We start from the raw sequence: 21,375 nt of genomic DNA, 5'->3' as shown, positions 1-21,375 counted from the left end.
GGAAAGAAATAAAGCCTAGATGAACCTACATGGGAGAATGCACTGGGTAAAAGGTCAGACAAGAGCCAGGTGATGGTGGCACATGCCTTTAAATCCCAACAATCGAGAGGAGAGGCAGGCAGATCTCCCTGAGTCTGAGGCCAGCCTGGTCTACAAAGCAAGGGCCAGGACAGACTCCAAAGCTACACACAGAAACCCTGTCTTGAAAAACAAAACAAACAAACAAAAAAAGATCAGACAAGAGATGGAGATACTCTGGGAAGGAGGCAAGTACCACTCAGAGGCCAGCAAACAGTGAACCTGGACGAGCAGGGCACGGGGTTCACACCGGAAAGGATGAGAAACCTGTCAGAAGGTCAGTCCTGACAGGACAAGACTTCCCTGACAGTGGTGGAGTGGAGTGGAGAACAATGGGAGTGTCTAGTGATGACGTACCCGGGACAAGGTCCAGAATAGGTTACTACAACCTACAAAGGAACAATCAAGTCACACTAGGGTGGAGACAACAGGAATGGAGAAGCAGAAAGAAAAGATGAGATCCTGACAGTGAAGAGCCAACCAGGCCTATAGGTTGGAAAAGGGCAGCCACGGCCAGGGTTTGACTGGCATATGACTCTGGCCAACTTAAAGATTCTCTGTCTTGATTTCTTGACTAAAATGAGGATAAAGTCAGTCATACCGTTCTTGGGATGATTAAACATGGAATGTATTAAAAAGAATGTATAAAGACATAGTAGCTCATACATTTAATACCAGCACTCAGGAGGCAGAGGCAAGAGGATTTTTCTGTGAGGTCAAGGCTGGCCTGGTCTTGCTGTCCAAACGCAAGTTTACGTGTGTGTGTGTGTGTGTGTGTGTGTGTGTGTGTGTGTGTGTATGTGTGTGTGTGCTCAGGCTTGCACGCATAGAGTGGGACTTCTGTTTGATAAACCGATGCGCATGTATATCAGGAACTAGATGATCCAGCTCCTGAAGACAACAGGAGAAGCAAGGGAAAGCCTAACTACATCCCATTAAAGTATCCCTTTTCAGGCTCTAGTCTGGGTTCTAGAAAGAATAAGACTGGCTGACCCCTGATCTTTGAGGGCGGGCCTTCTGAGAGAAAAAAGATCAACACACAGAAGAATGACTTCCTTACCAAAGTCCATCCACCATGAATACCTGAACACATGCACACAAACACACATTTTTAAAATTAAAAAAAAAAAAGAACTGGACTGGACTGGACTGGAGAGATGGCTCATTGATTAAGAGCACTAGCTGCTCTTCCAGAGGTCCCAAGTTCAATTCCCAGCAACCATACGGTGGCTCACAACTATCTGTAATGAGATCTGGCAACCTCCTCTGTCCCACAGGCAAACATGCAAACAGAACACTGTATACAAAATAAATAAATCTTTAAAAAAAGAACTGAAAATAAACAAATGTAACTTATCATGCAAATGCAATGTATATTTAGCAACTAAACTTGTTGAGTCTCTTGTCTTTGGGTAATCAAATTTTTCCTTAAAAAATGACGAGGGGCAGCAAGGTAGCCCAAGGGGTAAAGGTATTCTTGGGCCAGTCTACTGATCTTCAGTGTCAGAAATAAACATCTCATCAAGATCATCTCTACGTGAAAATAGTAATCATAAACATATGATTTAGAATGGTGTGTCCCCAGGAGTACAATCTCTCCTCAGTTTATCTGATGAAATTTCCTTTCAAGTTTATTTATGGGTGATGGTGGTCCACCAAGAATGAACCTGAGTCTTTGTTGACTATTCAAGACTGACCAGCTTCTCTGACGTGCATATGCTCACTGTTGACAAAGTTAACCTGCTTAATTACAGCAAAGACCCCAAATTCCCATTTACTTTACACCCTGGGGGAGGGAGAGAAATCTCTTGGAACAAAAACAGCCTTCTCGGGCTCCGCTGGGAAAGTTTCAATCTCGAGAACTTGTCAAAGCCTCAGTGTTAGGGCAGTAAATTTCCGAAGCCAAAGAGAACGGGGGAAATAATCTGGGAATGGAGGCAGACAGTGTGCTATTCACAGCAACGTTTTCTCTCTTGGACCGTCATTGTTCTGTCTGAGGAGGTCTTAGAATGTACGGTCAGACAAGAAAATAAATACCAAGAACAGTAGAACATATTACAGAATGCAGTCTGCCATATATATACACCTACTGTGCTAAACATGATGGGACACAAAATGAACCCAACAAATAGCAATTGGAAAATTACCAAATGAACCAATGAGCAGAAGTGAAAAATCAGTTGTATTTATTTCAAGAAGCATTAATTGAATTTTTAAGCTAGGTACTCAGGAAATGCAAAGTAGCCAACATTTGGTTCTTATCCGCAGGAACTTACGTATAAAGAATGAAAATAGGGGGCTGGAGAGATGGCTCAGTGGTTAAGAGCACCACCTGCTCTTCCAAAGGTCCTAAGTTCAATTCCCAGCAACCACATGGTGGCTCACAACCATCTGTAATGAGATCTGTGCCCTCTTCTGGCTTGCAAGCAGAGTACTGAGAATACTGTATACATAATAAATAAATAAATCTTAAAAAAAAAAAAAAGAATGAAAATAAAGCAGAGGTCCCCTCCACCAGGGCAGACAAGGGGAGTCTGCTGTGACCAAGCTAACTGCAAATCAAACTTGTACTACTGAACCAAATCTAAATGTGTGCATTCTCACCTCCGACCAGTGATGTAGTGATGATTTCAAAAGCACGTTCCAGGCTTGGAAAGATGGCTTAGTGGTTAAAAGCCCTTCTGGAGGTCCTGAGTTCAATTCCCAGCACCCACATTGGGGCAATTTAAAACCAGTTATAACTCCAGCTCCAGGCATCCAATGCCTCTGCCTCCCTCCTGGGCACTGCAGTCATGTGTACACACACACACACACACACACACACACCTCCTTGGGCACTACAGTCATGTACACACACACACACACACACACCTAAAAAAAATTAAAATATAGTTCTATATCAACACCGTATTTCCCTGCATCGATGTGCATAAAGCTAAAGCTAACACAACACCCAGTCCATATTTTCAGAGGCCAAGTTAGGGAAATGAATTAAGCCCATCCTTTTGACAATTAGCATTTCACAACATTTTAATGGTCAAATACTGCATGGTACAGATTAAATTACTATGGGAATTTGGAAGAGGTGGAGAGACTTTCTACTTGTTTGGTCCTCTAGGGTGTTAGGGAGGAGATGGAGTTGGCTAAGTCTTAAAAAACCAAGCACGGAGGCAGAGGACATCCCATGCGAGGAGAGAAATGCACAGCTCTTGCCCAGAAATCTAAAGAGGGGCCCCTCTGTATGAAGCTTGGGGCATCCCTATGCAGAAAATGGTGCAAAACTGGAGAAACAGGCATCAGTTCCATAGCTTCCTCCAAGCCTGCCTGGTAACATAAAAAACCCACTCCCCTGATGGACACACAGATATGTGGAGATAAGACACTTGGCTGGGAAGAGACTCAAGCTCCCCAGCACAGCGAGTTCCCCGGCATCTGGCCTCAAGGGTTCATATGAAGGGCAATGGCATTCACATAATACCCGCTCCCGATTTCAGATTTTAACCAGCAAAGACGGGCAGAGCCTGCTCCCCATATCTGCTTCCCTAACTCTCTGAACCTTTATTTTTCTCTTTCCAGCCTTCTTGGTATAAGTTTAAGAAAGAAAGGACAAAAAAAAAAAAAAATCAATGCCACAAAGTCTGTACATTTAAATTCAGTCCACATGACATTTCCTTCACATTTAATTACTTCCATACAATTTACATCCGCTAGTCACGCTAGACCCCAGAGTATTAAACGTGCTCCTTGACAAAGACACTCTTGTCCAATAATAACCCCCATAATCAAAGTTCGGGAATTATGGGTAAGGCCTAGTTGGCTGATGGGTGAAACAAACAGGTTTTAAAAGCCATCCAAGCAGGCTCCAGACAAGAAGCAAACCAAAGCTGGCCACTCTCATGCTTAAGATCAAAGCCCGGCAACACCACAAAAGGAGCGGTCTTCGCTTGCCATCACCTGCGTCATGGAGCTTGTCAGGAAGAAGAACAGCACTCGGTGCTACCTGAAGACACACGGTTCTGTTGGTCAAGGTGTTTACGTCTGGACAATAAGCTGAAGTTTAAATAAGCAAGTCACGCTTCAAGGAAGCTCTTTTATCCCGCCGCAAACCCAGGCAACAACGATGTTCAATCCTGTAACGAAGGCATCTATCTACAAAACACCTCAAGACTTTCCTAAGCATTCCTGTGTCTACACACTTGTCTAACCTTATCTTACTTGCCCCCCTTTCCCAAAACTTTAGCTTTGAAAATCCATGACAGCACAAGGGTCCTAACACAGAGACCATTTTTCACAAGAATCACGCCTATTTTCTTACAACATCCCCTTTAAAAGATCAATCATTTGTAGCTTCATGCAGTATCTCCTCATGTGCAAAGCTCATTCAGACTGACAAGCGCAAACAGGCTGACCTGTTTCTCAGATTCAGTCACAGCTCACGTTTCTGTCGCTTGCCCCCAGCTCATCTTGACGAACCACAGCTTTGTCTGTACATAAAGGTCAGAATCCACCACTTATACCACTGTGATCTTAGAGGCCGACTGGTAACCCTTCTAGACAAAGAACTTTTGGCCTAATAATCTGGTTCTAATAAAAAGGAACTCTGAGCCAGGCATGGTGATATGTAGCTTTAATCTCACCATTCAAGAGCTTTGTGAGTTCAAGAACAGCCTGGTTTATGTAGGACGTACTTAGTGACTTCCAGCAGGCCATGTAAAGAGACTCTGTCTCATTTATGGGGTAGGGAAAAAACTCTCTGGGCGCCAGCAAGATGTCCTTGGGGCCAAGCCTGAAGATCTGAATTTGATCCCCTTCCATGCCTTTAACCTCAGCAATCTCGGGAGGCAGAGACAGGTGAATTCCATGAATTTGAGATTAGCCCTGTGAACATAGTGAGTTCTAGGCCAGTCAGCTCGACTGTGAGACCTGGGAGCAGGAAACAGAATAGATGTTATGGGCTGACTGGGAGGGGAGCAGATAGGGATGGCAGCAAGGGACCAGGTGGGAGAGGGGGATAGGGTGGAGGGAGAGTGCAGGGAGACTGGAATTGGAGGGGGCATTTGGGGGATGGGGTGGGAACCTAGTGCAGCAGAAATCCCTAAAATATACGAAGGTAATCCTAACAAGGACTCCTAGCCTGGGGATATGGAGTCTTAACTGACCATCTCTTGTGGCCAGGTGAGACTTCCAGTGGCAATTGAGTTGTTGGCCAATGGGGTTGCCATGGAAACCAAAAAAACCCAGGCTGTTGTTAAGACAAAGGGTTGCTCTCTGCAGCTGACAGTGAGGGTGGAGGGCATTGTTGGGAACAACACTCACACAACTCACTAAACAAGAAGTCAAATTGGTGCCTAGAGCCATCACCCCTAGATTCCTACATTCTAGTCTCTTCGAAGCAAGAAGGTACTCTGCAAGCTGCGGAGAGAGAAGTGTGAATGTCAACGCAGCCACAAAAACCTTCGACCTACAATCTGTCCTGCCTACAAAATATGCTAGGGTGACGGTGGCACAGGACTTGTGGGAGGAGCCAGCCAATGTCCAATTTGATTTAAGACCCCCTCCACCAGAAGACACCCATACACAACACTGCTTGGGTAACCAAGAACCAGAGACTAGCCCAGAGACCTAGAGCAAAACCAAACCTACATGTCTTTAAAAAAAAAAAAAAATTCAATAAAATGATCCCTAATGATTTTCTGCTATACTCCTATCAGTCTCATCCAGTCATCATCAGAGAGGCTTCCTCCAGATGGGAACAGATGCAGAAACCCACAACCAGACAACATGGGACAGTCTGAGCTCACCGAGACTGAAGTAGCAAACACAGGGCCTACACAGGTCTGCACCAGGTCCTCTGTGTATGCATGATAGCTGTTAGCTTAGCATTTTTATGGGACTCCTGACTGTGAGAATGAGTGGGTCTCTGACTCTCGTGCCTGCTCTTGGGACCCTTGCCACTTCCTCCAGTTGCCATGACCAGTTTTTGCTTCGTCCTACTATATTTTATTTTGTCAAGTTTGCTTCTTATCTCTTAGAAGCCTGACCTTTTCTAGTGAAGGACAGAAAGGGAGTGGATCCTGAGGGGATCTAGTACCTCAGCCCCAGTCTTTGCCACAGTCCAGTCCACGAAAGAGTGGACTCGGTTCCCTGAACCTGTCTAGGTTCGCGGTACTAACCATTCCTCCTTGACACACTCTTTCCTGGCTTTCAGGCATCTTCTTTTGTCCTCCCGCCTTTCTGACTGTTCCCCTTCCTGTCCTTTACAGGAACTCTAAGAACTTCTCTATCTGAAGCCTGTGAGACCTCATCCATACATGGATTCAATCTTGACACAATACACTGATTATACAGAACAGTGAAAGCACCCAGAAGGACTGGACAAAACATGGAATATGTTCTAGACCATGAGGGCAAAGAATACATAAACACATTAAAAGTTACTTAGATACACTAGACAAAAATTATTTTAGAAAATCATGGTCCACCTTCCCTGAATATTTACAGGAAGTCACCAGCTGCTAGAGGGTGGAGCTCCTGAGGGCCAGTCTCTCCCTGAGGGAATTCTACTGGCTTCTGGGGAGGGAGAGCCATTTTCTTCAGTGACATCAAGACTAGGAAAGTCTTCCTACCCTATAAATAGCCCCTTCCCATGTAAACCATCCCAATTAAATTCACTGGGTCTCAAAATGAAAAAGACATGAAAGTAGATGAGAGATTTACGGGGGAAAGAGAAAGAGGATCAGGGAAAAATGGAAGTCAGAAGAGGTAATGGGGGGAACATATGACCACAGAACATGACAGTCATGTATGAAAATGTCATAATAAAAACTATTCTTACATAGAATTAATATATAGTAATTGAATAGTAAATAAAAAGTGGTCCCTCAGGAAGAAACCCAGAAGTTATAATTCAAGTTCTCAGGGACTAAATGGGAGGATCATGATGGACCTGAGGCCAACCTGGGCTACGGAATGAGACCATGTCTCAAAAAAAAAAATGGTCAAAATATGAAGGAAAGGGGGTGTAAATTTAATCAATGAAGAGTAAGAAAAAAATCCATTTCGTTGTGGGTTGGATATATTCGCTCTTGTTTGGTTAAGGGTTTATAATGTCAGGCACAAGTGCAAAGCTAAAATTCAATCTGTTCCACAAAATGGTGAACACCTTTTCAGTCTCAGTTCTCAGGGTCAGAAACAGGTGGATCCCTGAGTTCAAAGCCAGCCTGGTCTACTTCAGGGCTGTGTCCTCAGCTAGCAAAAGCTGCATAGTGAGAGACCTGTCTCAAAACCCCAAACCAATAAATATATCAAATCCAATTCTGACTAATATATTAGGAAATGAGTCATTTTATAGAATTAAAATCATAGAAATGTTGACTATGGATTTCCAACTCTAAGGAATAAGGAAGGGCTGCAGAAATGGCTCGGTGGATAAGAGCACGTGTTGCTCCTCCAGACGGCCCAAGTTCAGTTCCTAGCTCTCAGAGCTCACAACTGCCTCTAACTCAAGACACCTGACAGACACCCTGCTCTGTCTGCCCTCTGAGAACCAGCGCACGGGGCAGTCACACAGACACACACAATAAATTTAAAAAATAGGAACAATGAATCTTAAAAAGAAAGACTTTATGAGATTAATGGTATACCGCTTTACTCCTAGCAATAAGGAGACAGGGGCAGGTGGACTTCTGTGAGTTCAAGACTAGCCTGCCCTAAAGAAAAAGTTCCAGGACCATCAGGGCTACACAGTGGGATCCTGTCTCAACATTTAGACAAAGCACAAATTCGGGTTAGAGGTTCCTGGCTCCGGTAATGTGGGCGGCAACCTGTAAGCCGGCCAAATGCACTGACTTACGGAATGGGACACTACCCAAAGTGACAAAATGCCTGGTTTTACAGTAGAGCTGATAGAGTGCTTGCCTAGCATGCGTGAAACCATGGCTTCAAGAATATGCACTAAGCATGGTAGGTCGCACATGCCTGAAGTCCCAGCGGCACTCGGGGAGGAAAAGCTGGAGTACCGAATCACTAGTTCAAGGGAATTCTCAGCTTTTGAAAACAGCTTGGGACACACGAGACCCTGACTTAAAATAAATAAATAAATGTTGAGGAAAAACCAAAGCAATAACAAAGATGACTAGCAGGCAAGCAACATACAAACAACAAACTCAAACAAAAATAAACCAAAAACTAGTAGTGTAGGAACTAGGCTCCCCCTATCTTATCAGGGGATCATTGAGGGTTAAATGGAAAACCGAAGCTAAATATAGATGCAATTTTTAAGTCTAAAGTTCTTATCTATGAGCACTGAGGATTGAAGGAAACCACTGCTGTTCAACCAAAGAGATCTATACTACTAGATCTGTTACCAATGTGAAGATGTTTGGTTTAAAAAACATATTTTATGAGTTCGAGACCAGCCTGGTCTACAGAGTGAGTTTCAGGATACTCAGAGCTACACAGAGAAACACTGTCTTGAAAAACCAATAAATAAATAAATAAATAAATAAATTATATATGTGTGTGTGTGTGTGTGTATATATTTATACACACATATACACACACACACACATAAACATAAATTTCAGAAAAGGCAGAACAGCAGGGTGTGGTAACCATGACTTTAATCCCAGCACTCAGGAAGCAGTGACAGACAGGAGTTCCAGGCCAGCCACAGCTACACCAAGTGACCCAGTCTTTAAAAAAAAAAATACAACTATTATTAAAGATTATTAATAGTGGTCAATGACATCGCATATAAGAGCAGGGGAAAGTTTTTTCTAGCAGAACTGTTACTTCTTCTCTACAATAACATTTCTAGAATAAAGACTGAAAAAGTTGACTGAAGGCCATCATTTTCTTTAATAATTCTATTTTGGCCGGGCGGTGGTGGTGCACCCCTTTAATCCTAGCACTCGGGAGGCAGAGGCAGGCGGATCTCTGTGAGTTTGAGACCAGCCTGGTCTACAAGAGCTAGTTCCGGGACAGGCTCCAAAACCAGAGAAACCCTGCCTCGAAAAAGCAAAATAAATAAATAAATAAATAAAATAATAACTCTATTTTATGGTTCATGCACAAAAACCATGTATTTCATTATAATCAGAAATTTAAAAATAAATGATAACCTCAGTAGGGGACCTAAAGAGATGGCTCAGTCACTAAGAGTGCTTGCTGTCCTCCCAGGAGCTCTGGCTTTCCCAGCATAGTAGGCTGGGCTGACCACAACTGAATCTAACCTTCTCTGGCACTGAGAAAATAGACTAAAAATTAGCCCTTGGTGGGTTCAGTCCCAATGAGCCAGGCTGCACTTGGGTGGACTCAGAGGCATCAGAGGAACCACCGGGCCTCAGCTTTGCCTCTCTATCCGGTACCTTAAAGGTGGCCACAGCAGAGCAAAGGGGTGAATACTCAGTCACCTTTAAGAAGAAACAGAAAAGGCTGTCTTTAATCCCAGCACTCAGAGACACGGGAAAGCAAACCTGTGAGTTGGAGGCCAGCCAGGGCTACAGAGTGAGACCTTGCCCTTAAAAAAAAATAAAAATAGCAGAAAGTGATGACATCATCATATACCTAGGACTAATCTAGCTTACCTAAGAAAATGACAAAAGATGGCTAAAAGCCTCTTAGAGGTCTAGGCTCCATTCCCCATACTCATTGTTCAGGTGTGTTAGTGACATAGGTAAAAGGGGGGAGGGTTGAAAGGACAAAGAACGCCTGCTTCAAAATAGAGTCCACTTCTGTCAGGGTCCACTGTGAAATAACACCACTTCTGCCAAAAAAAAAAACATAAAACACCAAGCCACCAAACCCTTAAACTGATCCTTGTCAACTCTAAATTCCTTTGGTTTCTGATCGATACAGCCCTCGGCTCCCCATAGTCACGAATAGGACTCCTCAGCTAACCCCACTTACAGATGATAAAGCTGAGGAACAAGGGTTCAAGAGAATTCAACCAGAGTCGACAGCTACCGGTTTCCTGAAGGCTGGGTAACAAAATGTGACACAGAGCATTTACCTCACTCAAACGTCAAGCAAAGCTCTCAGAGACATCGAGAATTCTTGGCAGATCGCTTATTCTACAAGACAATATTCACAAAAAACATAATCCCTTAAATTCTCCTAATTACTTAGCTAAGAAATTTCCAGGGATGGCATCAGGTCAGGCCAACCCCCTGTTTACACTCCACTGACGATTCAAAATGAAACGATGAAGCACTCTGGTTTAGCTGGAGGAGTGCCTGTAGTTGCATGGGCAGACAGAACTGGATCACAGCAACTTTTTCTACACCCAAGGCTAACTTCAATTTTTGCCCTAGATCACAAACACATCGGAGCAAATTTAACCATTTAAGAAGAGATGTAGGAAAGAATTTGTTTTTACTTAGAGGTCATTTTTGTCTATGTTCCCACAGACATTAGGCAATCCCAGCACTTATTTCCTAATTCAATAATTATATTTATGGGTGCATTCATGAGCAGTTTAAAAGTCATCTGAGACCAAAAAGAGCAATCTAAAATTATTGAGACTTATATTTACTGCAAAGTTCATGTTAGTAAAAGTCATGGTGAAATAAGATTTTTATATCGTGAATACAGCTGCACTTACCTAAGTGAACTTAATACACAATATTGTGAACACTGATATCTTCCTTTGTAAACTTAGAAAAATGCTATGCTATTACATCACATACCTGCCTTCTACCACTATTTAGAGATCAAAGCATTGAGCACATGTCTACACCATGGCTCAATAATCCAGGCACCAACTGGGATAAAAGGCCACTAGGCTGGCTTCAGGATGTCAGCATCACACCAACCCCCAAAACAAAGATATAAACAATAAAAAGTATTCCCAAGAGGCTGGAGAGATGGCTCAGTAGTTAAGACCACTTGATGCTTTTGCAGAGAACTGGGGTTCAGTCCCTAGCACCCTAATCCCAAATTAGGGGAGAAAGCTGCAGCTCACACTGCCAGTTCCTGGAAATTAGACATCCTTTCCTGGCCTCCATGGGAACTCCATGTATGTGATACATACACTATACACCCAGGCACACACACATACAAATAAAATAAAACCTTTGCTGCTGTTGTTTCTGTTACTGGACACATTTTTCCTGGGTCTGGCTGTCCCGGCCTCCAAATTCGCCAAGACCTGGATCTGCCTGACTCTGCCTCCTGGCTGCTGGGATTACAGGCGTGTGCCACCACCCGCCAGTAAAACAAATCTGAATATGCACAAGATGTCAATAGCTTTGGGGTGGGGAAGAAATAAATAAATCTCAGATTTGTGCATAATAAACCTCATTTGCCACCGCGTGCTCATTCTTAGGGCCTAAAATCAAAGTATCAGAGATGAACGCCAAAGAAGAGTTTGGTTAAACTTTGAAAATAGTACAAACCGTCTTACATTTGAACCTTTAAAACAAGGCTAGTTCAACAAAGAAACAGGGCTCGAAGATGAACTTTAAGCCACGAGTTCTCCGGCATTTTCAAGCCGAAGTGATTCCGCACCAAGTGGTCCAGCCACAACTTCCATCCAGGCCTTTGCTGGCCTGACCCCTATGACCTCACTGGTTCTGAGAACCACTCAAGTCCCAGCTTGTTTTTTCCTCAGAAATGCAAATCTCTTCTAGCATTTGAAAATACACTTTTTTCTCTACAACCTATATGCAAAAACTGAATCTAATGTACATCCAAAAGCTGGACCAATGTGACGTGAAGGATGACAACGCACATTCCTGATGGGATGGTATTCCAGGTTACCAAGTGCAACATCATAAGACTCCTGACCCAATTTCCACACAATTTGTTGGTCCAACCCATAACTACTTTACAATGCAGTTGGTAATTACATCACTGTGCTGTGTGGCCATTACATCACCAGCTGGGAGAGGTAAACCCACTAGGCGCTGTGATCTTTTCCGGCTTGCTTTTCCTAAGTCGTTGAAGAACCCAGGCCACCTACTCACCGGCAGAACCTTCTCTTCCAAGGTCTCCCAACGTTCCTGTTATCTTATGCTAATAGACCTAGCTCTGAGGTCGGGAGCTAAGGGCCTAAAATCGCGAAAACAGCTTTAAGTCAAGTTCAACTCCCGGGGCTCACTCCCTACTTTTACAACTTTGCAGATCTCTTAAGAAACTTGGAAGAGTCACAATCAGGCTCTCTGTCTCTCCAATACACACACACACACACAGAGGCGCACACACATCACGAACGCGTTAGTGTCCTGGGTATCACAACTGTGCCCCTCTTGGCGGGGGCTGACTTACTTGAGAAAGTATCTCTGGCCAGTGGCGGTGAAGGTCATCTCCCACCCGGGGGGCAGTGGCAGCTCGTCGGTCACGTCATAGGACTGCTGACGGAGATGCGCGTGCTGCTGTGCAGGGCCTCCAGCGGCGCCCGCACCAGTGCCTAGCTGCAGGGATGCGGGCGACGAGTGCGAGCGGACGTGCTGCGCGCCGCCCGCCAGTCGAGGCCCGGGGTGGCCGCCCGATGAGTCGGTGCTGGACTGGCGCGAGTGCGAGCCAGAATCGGGCTCCTTGAAGAAGGACTCCGGCAGGATCTTTTTCCGCCAAGAGCTGGGCTTGGGGTTCATGACAGAGTTGAAGAGGGCTTCGAGGTCCGTGTCGAGGTCCTGCGTGACGTGGATGACTTGCTGCCCTGGCGGCGGGAGCGCAGGGGGCACCGAGGACGGATTCATCTTTCTGCAAGGGAAAAGGAAGATCAGTTCAGGCTTTTAGTTCGAATCAGGGTCCCGGGGTTAGGACAGAGAGAACTCAGAGACAGTTAGGTACGGGTCGAGGGACCAGCGGTGGGGGAGGGGGCGCCCCGGCCTCCGAGATTATGCAACTTTTCCGGCAGCCAAGAAGCTCCCCTGAGCAGACAGAGGTTGGGGGAGGTAGGGGGTGCCTGCATCAGGCCGGGTCGCAGCCCCCCCCCCCCGAGCAACACACCCACCACCGACCCCAGGCGCCGGGACCGCGGATGCCGAAGAGCCGGGCTCCCGAGAGGGTGCGAGACACGGAGGGCGCTACCTGGGCACGCGGGGAAGCCGAGCCTGGGAGCCTCCCGAACTAGCAAACTGGAACTCGGCCCCGGCTGGCAGATCCTGAGCGGATTCCCAGCAGCCGAAGGTTTGGACTCTTACATCCCCGGAGCCGGCCCCGAGCGCTCGCACTACGCGAGGAGGCGACGGAGAAAACACAGACGAGCGCGGCCGCCAAGGCTCCCGGACTGTCCCATAAACAAAGTTTGCAGCAAACTCCCACCCCTAGGAAAGAGGCGGGCCGAAAGTGGAGCTGTTGAATTATGCATGACCTCCTGGCCGGAGCCAGCCTGCCCCACGCCCCTCCTCTTCCTCCTCCTCCCACCCCAGCCCGGCTGGCGGGGGTGGGCTGGGCACTTGGCGGCTCGAGAGAGACCGTGCCCCCGCCCCGCCGCGCCGACCTCTCCCGCCGAGCGCTCTATCTGCATTCCTTTGAGTTTACCACTGACTTGGGGCGGGATCAAAGAGAAAATGGCTCAAGCCTGTTAAATCAAGGGGTTATGGACAAAATCCAAGCCTGAGAATAACGGAGGGTAGACTGTTGAGGGGCCAGGGCCCAGAAAGGGTCGGTCCAGGACGCTGCGCCCCCGCCCCCGGCTCGCGGCACGGGGCGCGGAGCTGCCAGAGGTCGGGCCGGGGCGCACCCTGGCGCAGGGAGACACCCGCGAGGCCAGACTTTCCACGGAAGGCTGCTTAGCGCTTGTGACCATATTTGGTCTGGTGAGGAGGCAACTTGGCGGTTTGGCTTTCAATTGTCTGCAAGAGCGCAGACGGTGTCCCAAAAGCGCCGTTGTTAGCCGGGCGATGGTGGCGCACGCCTTTAATCCCAGCACTCGGGAGGCAGAGGCAGGCGGATCTCTGTGAGTTCGAGACCAGCCTGGTCTACAGAGCTAGTTCCAGGACAGGCTCCAAAGCCACAGAGAAACCCTGTCTCGAAAAACCAAAAAAAAAAAAAAAAAAAAAACAAAACAAAAGCGCCGTTGTTGCTGAAGATGCGTCTTCGCCAAAAAGTCGGTTGTAAACTACCAACCTTCAAGCCTTTCATCAATCGTTAGTTTCCTCTGCGGGGTGAATCAGGATACTGGGGGTTGGAAGAAAAAAAAAATAGACCGAGACAAAGCTGGGTTCTAGAAGGGCCAAGCAATTGCGCCCCCTTCCCTCCTCCCGCGGCGTCTGAGAGGGTAGTGGGAGGATTGGAATGTCCCTGAGTCCCTCCTGGGAGCCTGGAACTGGGATGGAACCGGGGCAGGTGGCAAGGAGAGAGAGGGTGTGCCAGTGACCCGGAAAAAGCCACCCGTCCTCCCACCGACTGGACCCGGGCCAGAGGTGGAGACCCCTGCCTGCCTTTGGGGGAAAGGAGGTCAGGCCTGGTACGACAGCTGCCGGGAAGAGGGAGGCGGCTTTGCCCTTCCCATTGCCAGCTGCTCAACTCTATTCCTTCTCTCCTTAGGCCTCTCTCCAAGAAAGGGTGGCCGCTTTAAGTCAAATTCCAGGAAGCCCCTACCCGACCCGCAGATTCTAATAGACGTTTATTAGATAAGCTAAAAGAGGCAATACATGTAAAGCACTTTGCTTAGCCTGGGCTGGGTGCAAGTTTGTCAACAGAATTATATTAAATTCAGGCTTTGTGCTTTACTTTGTTAAAGAGCAAAATAAAAGTTGAATCCACAGTTCACGAACAGTGTTATAGAAAAAATGAAAAGGCCTGTGAAGTTGAAGGGACAAAGGCAAGGCCACTCCTTAATTTTTCCTTTAAAAGATAGAAGAGCCGGGCGATGGTGGCGCACGCCTTTAATCCCAGCACTCGGGAGGCAGAGGCAGGCGGATCTCTGTGAGTTCGAGACCAGCCTGGTCTACAGAGCTAGTTCCAGGACAGGCTCCAAAGCCACAGAAAAACCCTGTCTCGAAAAACCAAAAAAAAAAAAAAAAAAAAAAAGATAGAAGAGTGCACCTGCACCACACGGTGGGCCAGCTGGTAAAGGCCCCAAGGGCAATCCTGAGGACCTGAGTTCACTGTCCACACCACACACTGAGGAAGGAGAGAACCAACGTCCTTAAGATGTCCTCTGGCTTCCACATGAGCCCCTCCCCAACACAACAAAAAAATTTTTTTTTAAATTTTAGTCCACTTCTTGAATAACTGTATCCTATCTCAAAGTGAGCTACATGCCAAGTTATCTATACTTGAGCTGTGACTCTGCGCCCCTCAAAGACTGGGCAAAAAGAGGGTAGCCCTGTATCAAGGCCTCTTGAATTTTCCCAATCATGGCCTCTTTTTGCCTGAAAAAATGTTTACCTGAGTCCTGCCTATATAGGTGTATAAAATGTGATGTACAAAGCATTTCTTGATAATCATAAAGATTTTAAAACAATTCCTGGGTATATATAGAATTTTGCCGTTCATTCAAGACAATGCTTCGGACTGCAACTGTAGTTCACCGGCAGAACACTTACCTCGGATCTTTCCCTGTTAGTAAGACAATGAATACGATTGTTTCTGTATAAAGAACCAAACAGTTTGATGTCGCAGGACAAGGACATCTTCGGTATTTTTCACTTTTTTTATTTTACAATAGCTGGTCCTGAGACTGGCGTAGCACAAAATGGCAGAAGTATGTTTAGGGCCTTTTCAGAAACTGTTGGGAGTTCTGTCTTAGTTCCAAGAGAAAATTTCATTTAATGATTTCTTCTTATGAAACTCAAGTCAGCAATTCAAACAGTCAAGTTTTAACACCAAACATTCTAACACCCTATAACCCAAAGATACGCTAATATGATGCATACTGAGGAATGATGGTTAAAAAACATTGTCTGTGTTTTCCATAATTAAATCATTGTGTTTCTGTAGAAGCAGAACATCGTGTGCCCAGAAAGAAGACTGCAGTGCAAATCTGAGCAGTAGTGTTTCAAGCCGTGTTCCTCAGTGCTGTGTGCTGTGCCGGTGTGCACAGAGCAAAATGTGCATGCTGTGTGTTCAAAACCAAGAGCACAGTAAAGTCGCAAGATGCCACACAGGCAAGTGCTACCAGAAACACCATTCAGATTCGTGATGTTTGATTTTGGATTAATTTTTGGTCTTGTGTGTGTATATATCCAGAAACTTTTTTTAACTTAGTTTTTTGGGGGACAGAGTTTCTCTGTATAGCCCTGGCTGTCCTGGCAGGCTGGCCTCAAACTCAGTGATCCGCCTTATTCTGATTCCCCAGTGCTGGGTTTAAAGGCATTGGCCACATTGGCCACCACCTGGCATCAGAAACCTTTTACAGTTGCCAAATTGTTTATGACCCCCTGCTCCACAAGAAATTACACAACCCATATGAGATCATCACCGGAGTTTAAAAAGCTCCTGGATAGGCTCCCGAAAGAAGAAGGGTTGGCTGCTTGCGTGCACCCAAAACCGTTGCTCTCCATACACCATGTCCTCTCTCTACTTATAGGACTGGTAGGAAAGCCTCTGAGGCTCACTCCATCAGAAACAGAGTCTGCAAAAGGGAAGGAATTAACCGTGGAGCTAGAGGAAGTACCTGGGATGGGAAGGTTACTAACTCGGAAGCTGCAGGGCTGATGGGATGGTGTTTGAAGCCAGTCCCATTCCAGGAAGGTTCTTTTTTTTTTTTTAATTTTTTTATGTGCATTGGTATTTTGAATCCCTTGGAACTGGAGTTACAGACAGTTGTGAGCTGCCGTGTGGGTGCTGGGAATTGAGCCTGGGTCCTCTGAAAGAGCACACAAGACTCTTAACCACTGGGCCATCTTTTCAGTCCCTCCAGGAAGGTTCCTGATAGATGATTCAATACGATTTGCTATTATCCCGACCCTTCCAACAATAATAGCTTCAATGACAGCTATCAGGTCCAGGTACTGCCCATACATAAAGGGTAGCATGGTGTTGTGATGTGCTGGCTAGTTGTTTGTTTGTTTGCTTTAACTTGACACAATCTAGAGTTATGTTGGAAACTGGAACCTCGATTGAGAAAATGCCCTCACCAGATTGGCCTGAAGTCAGGACCACAATGCATTTTCTTTATTGATCCTGAGTGCTATCAGACTCCAAACTGAGCATAGCACAAGGAGCAAGCCAATAAGCAGCATTCCTCCAGGGTCTCTTTATCAGTTCCTGCCTTCAGGTTCCTGCCTTGAGTTCCTGCTCTGACTTCCCTAGCTAGATAAGGGACTACAAGTCCTAATTGCTAGGACTGGGGAGGTGGAGGCAGGAAAGTCAGAAGTCAAAGGTCATCTTCAACTGAGTCCTGAAACTACGCGAAACTCTGCCTAAAAATAAAAGTGATCCCACAGGAACAGTGACTCACTCCTCCAATCCTAGCACTTGGGGAGGCTGAGGCATCAGATTGTCAAAATGCCTAGACTAGTCTGGGTTACAGAATGAGACAGTCTCAAACAACAATAGAAGCAAAATTTTAAATGAAGGCAATTAACAAATGTCTCTTGACCCATTGTTAGACACAAGCTTTGCTATTTACCGGGCAGGGGGGAGGTACCATGATCATGAAGGTGGTTTTCCCAGAACGAGACTTAGCCATTGCATTCCGGATGTTCTGCCCTCTGCAATTTCCCCAAATGTGAAAAACTCAGCTGCATGATTTGTGGTACTGGTGTACTATGTTTGCTCTCTCTCCTTAATAAAAAGAAGGAGGAGGAAAAGGAGGAGGAGGAGGAGGAGGAGGAAGAGAAGGAGGAGGAGGAGGCAAGCTTTGAAGCAGTTAGCTGCACCTTCTACAAAGGGCAAGTAATTTAACCTCCCTAACTCATACATCACTCCTTTACTAAAGTTGTAATCTGTTCAAGCCAATAAACCACCCTCCTTTATCTGTCCCTTTATATAATACTGTCCACTTAAATATGGTAAGGCCACAGCTTAGAACAAGGAGACTGGAGTGCCTCCCAACCAAAACCTTCCCCTAGGCAGGTGGGTACTTTGAAACCTTCAACAGATTTGAGCCTCAAGGGAAGAAGTCAACTACCCTGTTAGGAAAACCACTTGGCAGCGGGGCCCACTAAAGCAAGTTTCTAATCCCAGCTAATCAGAGACTCAAGGAGGAGGATTGCAAAATCAGGGCCTTCCTAGGCTACAGAGCAAGGTCCATAGGAGCCTAGGAAACTTGCCAAGACTTTGTCTAAAAATAATAGTAGGGGCTAAAGAGATAGTTCGGCAGCTGGGAGTGCTTGCCACTCTTACAGAGGACCTTGGTTCAGTTCCCAGCACTTTCGTGGCAGTTCACAGCCATCTATAACGCTATTTCAGGAATTTGACGCTCTCTTCCGGCCTCTGTGGACATGGGGCATGCATGCAGTACACATAGATACATACAGGCAATTGTTCACACACATAAAAAATAAATATGTGAGAGAGAGAGAAGGAGAGAAAAGTCGAGTTTTAAAGCTGACTCCAGGCTCCTGCCAGCTCGCTCACTGAGCACAGACACATTAGTAAGCTCCAGTAAAGTCAACAAAGCCAGAGCAAGACCAGGGTGCAGAACTGTATGCAATAAAATGGATTTCTCTGCCTTGAAAATTAGAGCTTATATGCAGAATGCATATTCTAAAGATAAAATGAAAATTATTTGTTCGATTTGGGGGCTGGACACTGGACATAGGAGCAAACTGGACCTCCAGGCAAAGTGGCAAGAAAAGGTAAAACACAAACCTTGAATAATGACATTGATTTAAATCTCATAAACAAGAGCCAATATGTAATAAATTCTCATTTTATAGGTAAGAAAACCGGCCCAATCGGTTTTAAAGTATTTTGTCCAAATACATACAATGAAAGCATGAAGTTAAACAAGCAAAACCAAAACTGCATGGGTCAGTCACGAACAGTTGCTCTTTGCTCTGGTTCCCCTTGGGCATCCAGTGTGAGCAGGGCACTGCTGCCTAGTAATGCTGTATGAAATCACTACAAGCCTTCTGCCCAAGTCCCGGAGAAACTCCACAGTTTTTTTATGCTAATCAGCTGAGCACACTCCTGCTGATATGTAAATCTGGCTCTCTACGCTCCACCAGAAGTCACCAAACCCTCCCCCAACGCATTTCCTCATAAAGCTGTTCTTGGGCCATCCCACCCCTAGTCCCCCTGTCCGTTCACATCCAGTCAGAGGTAAATACTATTGATCCTTTCTTCTGGTTTGCTCAGATCCGTCCTTCCTTTCACACTTCCACAAGACCTTATCTCAAAAATGTTCCCAGTAGCCTCCTAACTGGTTTCTCTGGCCTCCTATTTTCATGACATCATTCCCTGGCACTGAAACTTTTTAACAACTGCCTGAAGGAAGGAATAAAGGTCAAAGCTATTAATCTGGCACCCTAGGTCTCTCAACAAATCGCTGTCTTCATAGACTTTTTGACCTTGCTTTTCACAGAGTCCAGTGAGCTTTTATCTCATTCCAAAAGGGCTGATCCTTGAATATTCCCTCTATACTGCTTTGTATGTATAGGAAGTAAGAGGGGTCGAAGTATTTTGCCTTCGTGTTTGTCTATGCACCATATGCATGCCTGGTACTCAGGGAGGTCAGGAGTCAGAGTCCCTGGAACCGGAGTTAAAGAGGATGGAAGCTGCCATGTCGGTGCTAGGAATCAAAGCAGGGTCCTCTGGAAAAAGCAACCAGTCTCTTAACTGTTCAGTCATCTCTCCAGCCCTTACTCCCATGTTTAAACCCAGCTCAACACTGCCATTTAAACTCTATTGTCATCTTTGCATTGGACTTTTTCTTCTTCCCCTTAAATTTCCATGTTCTTCATTTCATCCTTTTCAGTCCCATCTAATTAGAGAGAACAATACTTTATATTATGTCTCAGCCTTAACATCATTATCTTCTGCCTCCTCAACTGAATTGCAAATATCCTCCGAGCTAGAAGCATCACACATTTTCTACGACATCCCCTGAGCAGGCAACATTCCTCGTTGAACCCAAAATTATTATACCAAGATCTTTCCCATTCTGCTTTCAAGACCCGTCCCTGCTAGGCGGTGGTGGAACAAGCCTCTACGCAGACAGAAGAAGGTGAAACTCTGTGAGTTCAAGGCCAATCTGGTACACTGAGCCAGAGCCACACGGGGAAACCCTATCTCAAAAAACAAACAAAACAAACAACAGCAACAGAAATAAGACAAAACAAACAACAGCAACAGAAATAAGACAAAACAAACAAACAAAAGAATCAAGACCCATCCCTGTTTTCTAACAGGGTGTAAGACGTCCTTCCATCAGTTACTACAGTTTGATCACGACACACCTAGTTGACTCCTAAACAGTTTTGGCAGCTCTTTAAGAACAAGTCAAAAAAGACTGCTTTCTTTTTGTTTTTCCCATGCCCAACAAAGTATTTTTGAGCAGCGGTGTTTAGTGTATGTGACTGCTAGACTCTAGCGGCTTGATGTCCCAACCATTCATCTGCCATTTGTACCCCCAGAAAGTCTCAGCCCTACCCACTGGGTGACCAACTGGATTTGAATGGCTGATTCCAGTGTAGGGGAACTGTTAGAAAATGACGCGGTGGTTGTGTTGTTAAAGGACGATGGCCCAGAAAGCAGAACCTGCCTATACTTGCTGAACCAGTATAGAAAAAATTCTCAAGAGCCATGGTTCGGTCATCATTAACCACCGAAGCAGTACAAGCAGAAAATGACCAGTAGATAAAGGCTCTGATTTTAAAATAAATAAGTCCAGAAAACTGAGGAGTGAGATTAACTTTTATTTAGACATCAAGATAAAAGCTGGTTCTTGATGTGACACTTGTAGTATATGACAAAGCACAAGCTAGTGCTTCCACCCACTTCTGGATTCACTCTTCAGACGCAGGTCTCGTGCTGTGCACCATTGTGCTGTTCTTAGTAGATGTATCAGTGGCTGGATGATGAGGGAAATACTTTTGCCGTTGTGTGTGGATGGGACGGCCTTCTGTCTATTGTTAGCTATTGTCACATCAGTGCTGAGGCCGCAGGAAAAGAACTATAGGAGTTTCCTTTTTGCTGCCTTCTGCTTACTTTTGGGGGGAAAAAAAGTCTCAACTCTGTAGCCCAGGTATGCTTGGAACTTGGGACAATCCTCTTGCCTCCGTTTCCCAAGTGCTGGAATTATAGCTATAAGGCACAGCTACAAATGCTTGGTCCGTGCAATTACTCTTACCTGATTTTGTTCTTTATGTAAACTTTTTAGTCCTTCATTATTCTCTCTTTCTCTCTCTCTCTCTCTTTCTGAGAGGAAGAGGAAGGGACAAGAAGAGAATGAACACA

General features: G+C 45.5%; 1 protein-coding gene and 1 non-coding gene across 2 annotated transcripts in view; one reads left to right on the top strand and one right to left on the bottom strand.

The window, feature by feature from the left end:
- The window catches only part of Wwtr1 (WW domain containing transcription regulator 1), a 114,028-nt gene extending 100,677 nt beyond the window's left edge, over nt 1-13,351 (bottom strand). The window contains exons 1-2 of the mRNA XM_041659205.1: nt 13,111-13,351; nt 12,346-12,780 (exon numbers count right to left, since the gene is read on the bottom strand). Coding sequence (XP_041515139.1) covers nt 12,346-12,776 — 431 coding nt within the window. The 5' untranslated portion in view covers nt 12,777-12,780; nt 13,111-13,351. The remainder of the gene's footprint in view (nt 1-12,345; nt 12,781-13,110) is intronic.
- A 4,243-nt stretch (nt 13,352-17,594) lies between these two features.
- LOC121453097 lies at nt 17,595-17,760 on the top strand. Its single transcript, XR_005974971.1, has one exon. It is a non-coding gene; the product is annotated as a U1 spliceosomal RNA (small nuclear RNA).
- The last annotated feature ends 3,615 nt before the right edge of the window (nt 17,761-21,375 follow it).

Source organism: Microtus oregoni, unplaced genomic scaffold (genome assembly GCF_018167655.1).
Source record: "Microtus oregoni isolate MIOR12 unplaced genomic scaffold, Mior012 000010F_ref0000083, whole genome shotgun sequence".
Classification (NCBI taxonomy): Eukaryota; Metazoa; Chordata; class Mammalia; order Rodentia; family Cricetidae; genus Microtus; species Microtus oregoni.
The sequence above is the reverse complement of the archived record's forward strand: the minus strand, read 5'-3'. Positions and strand labels throughout refer to the sequence as shown.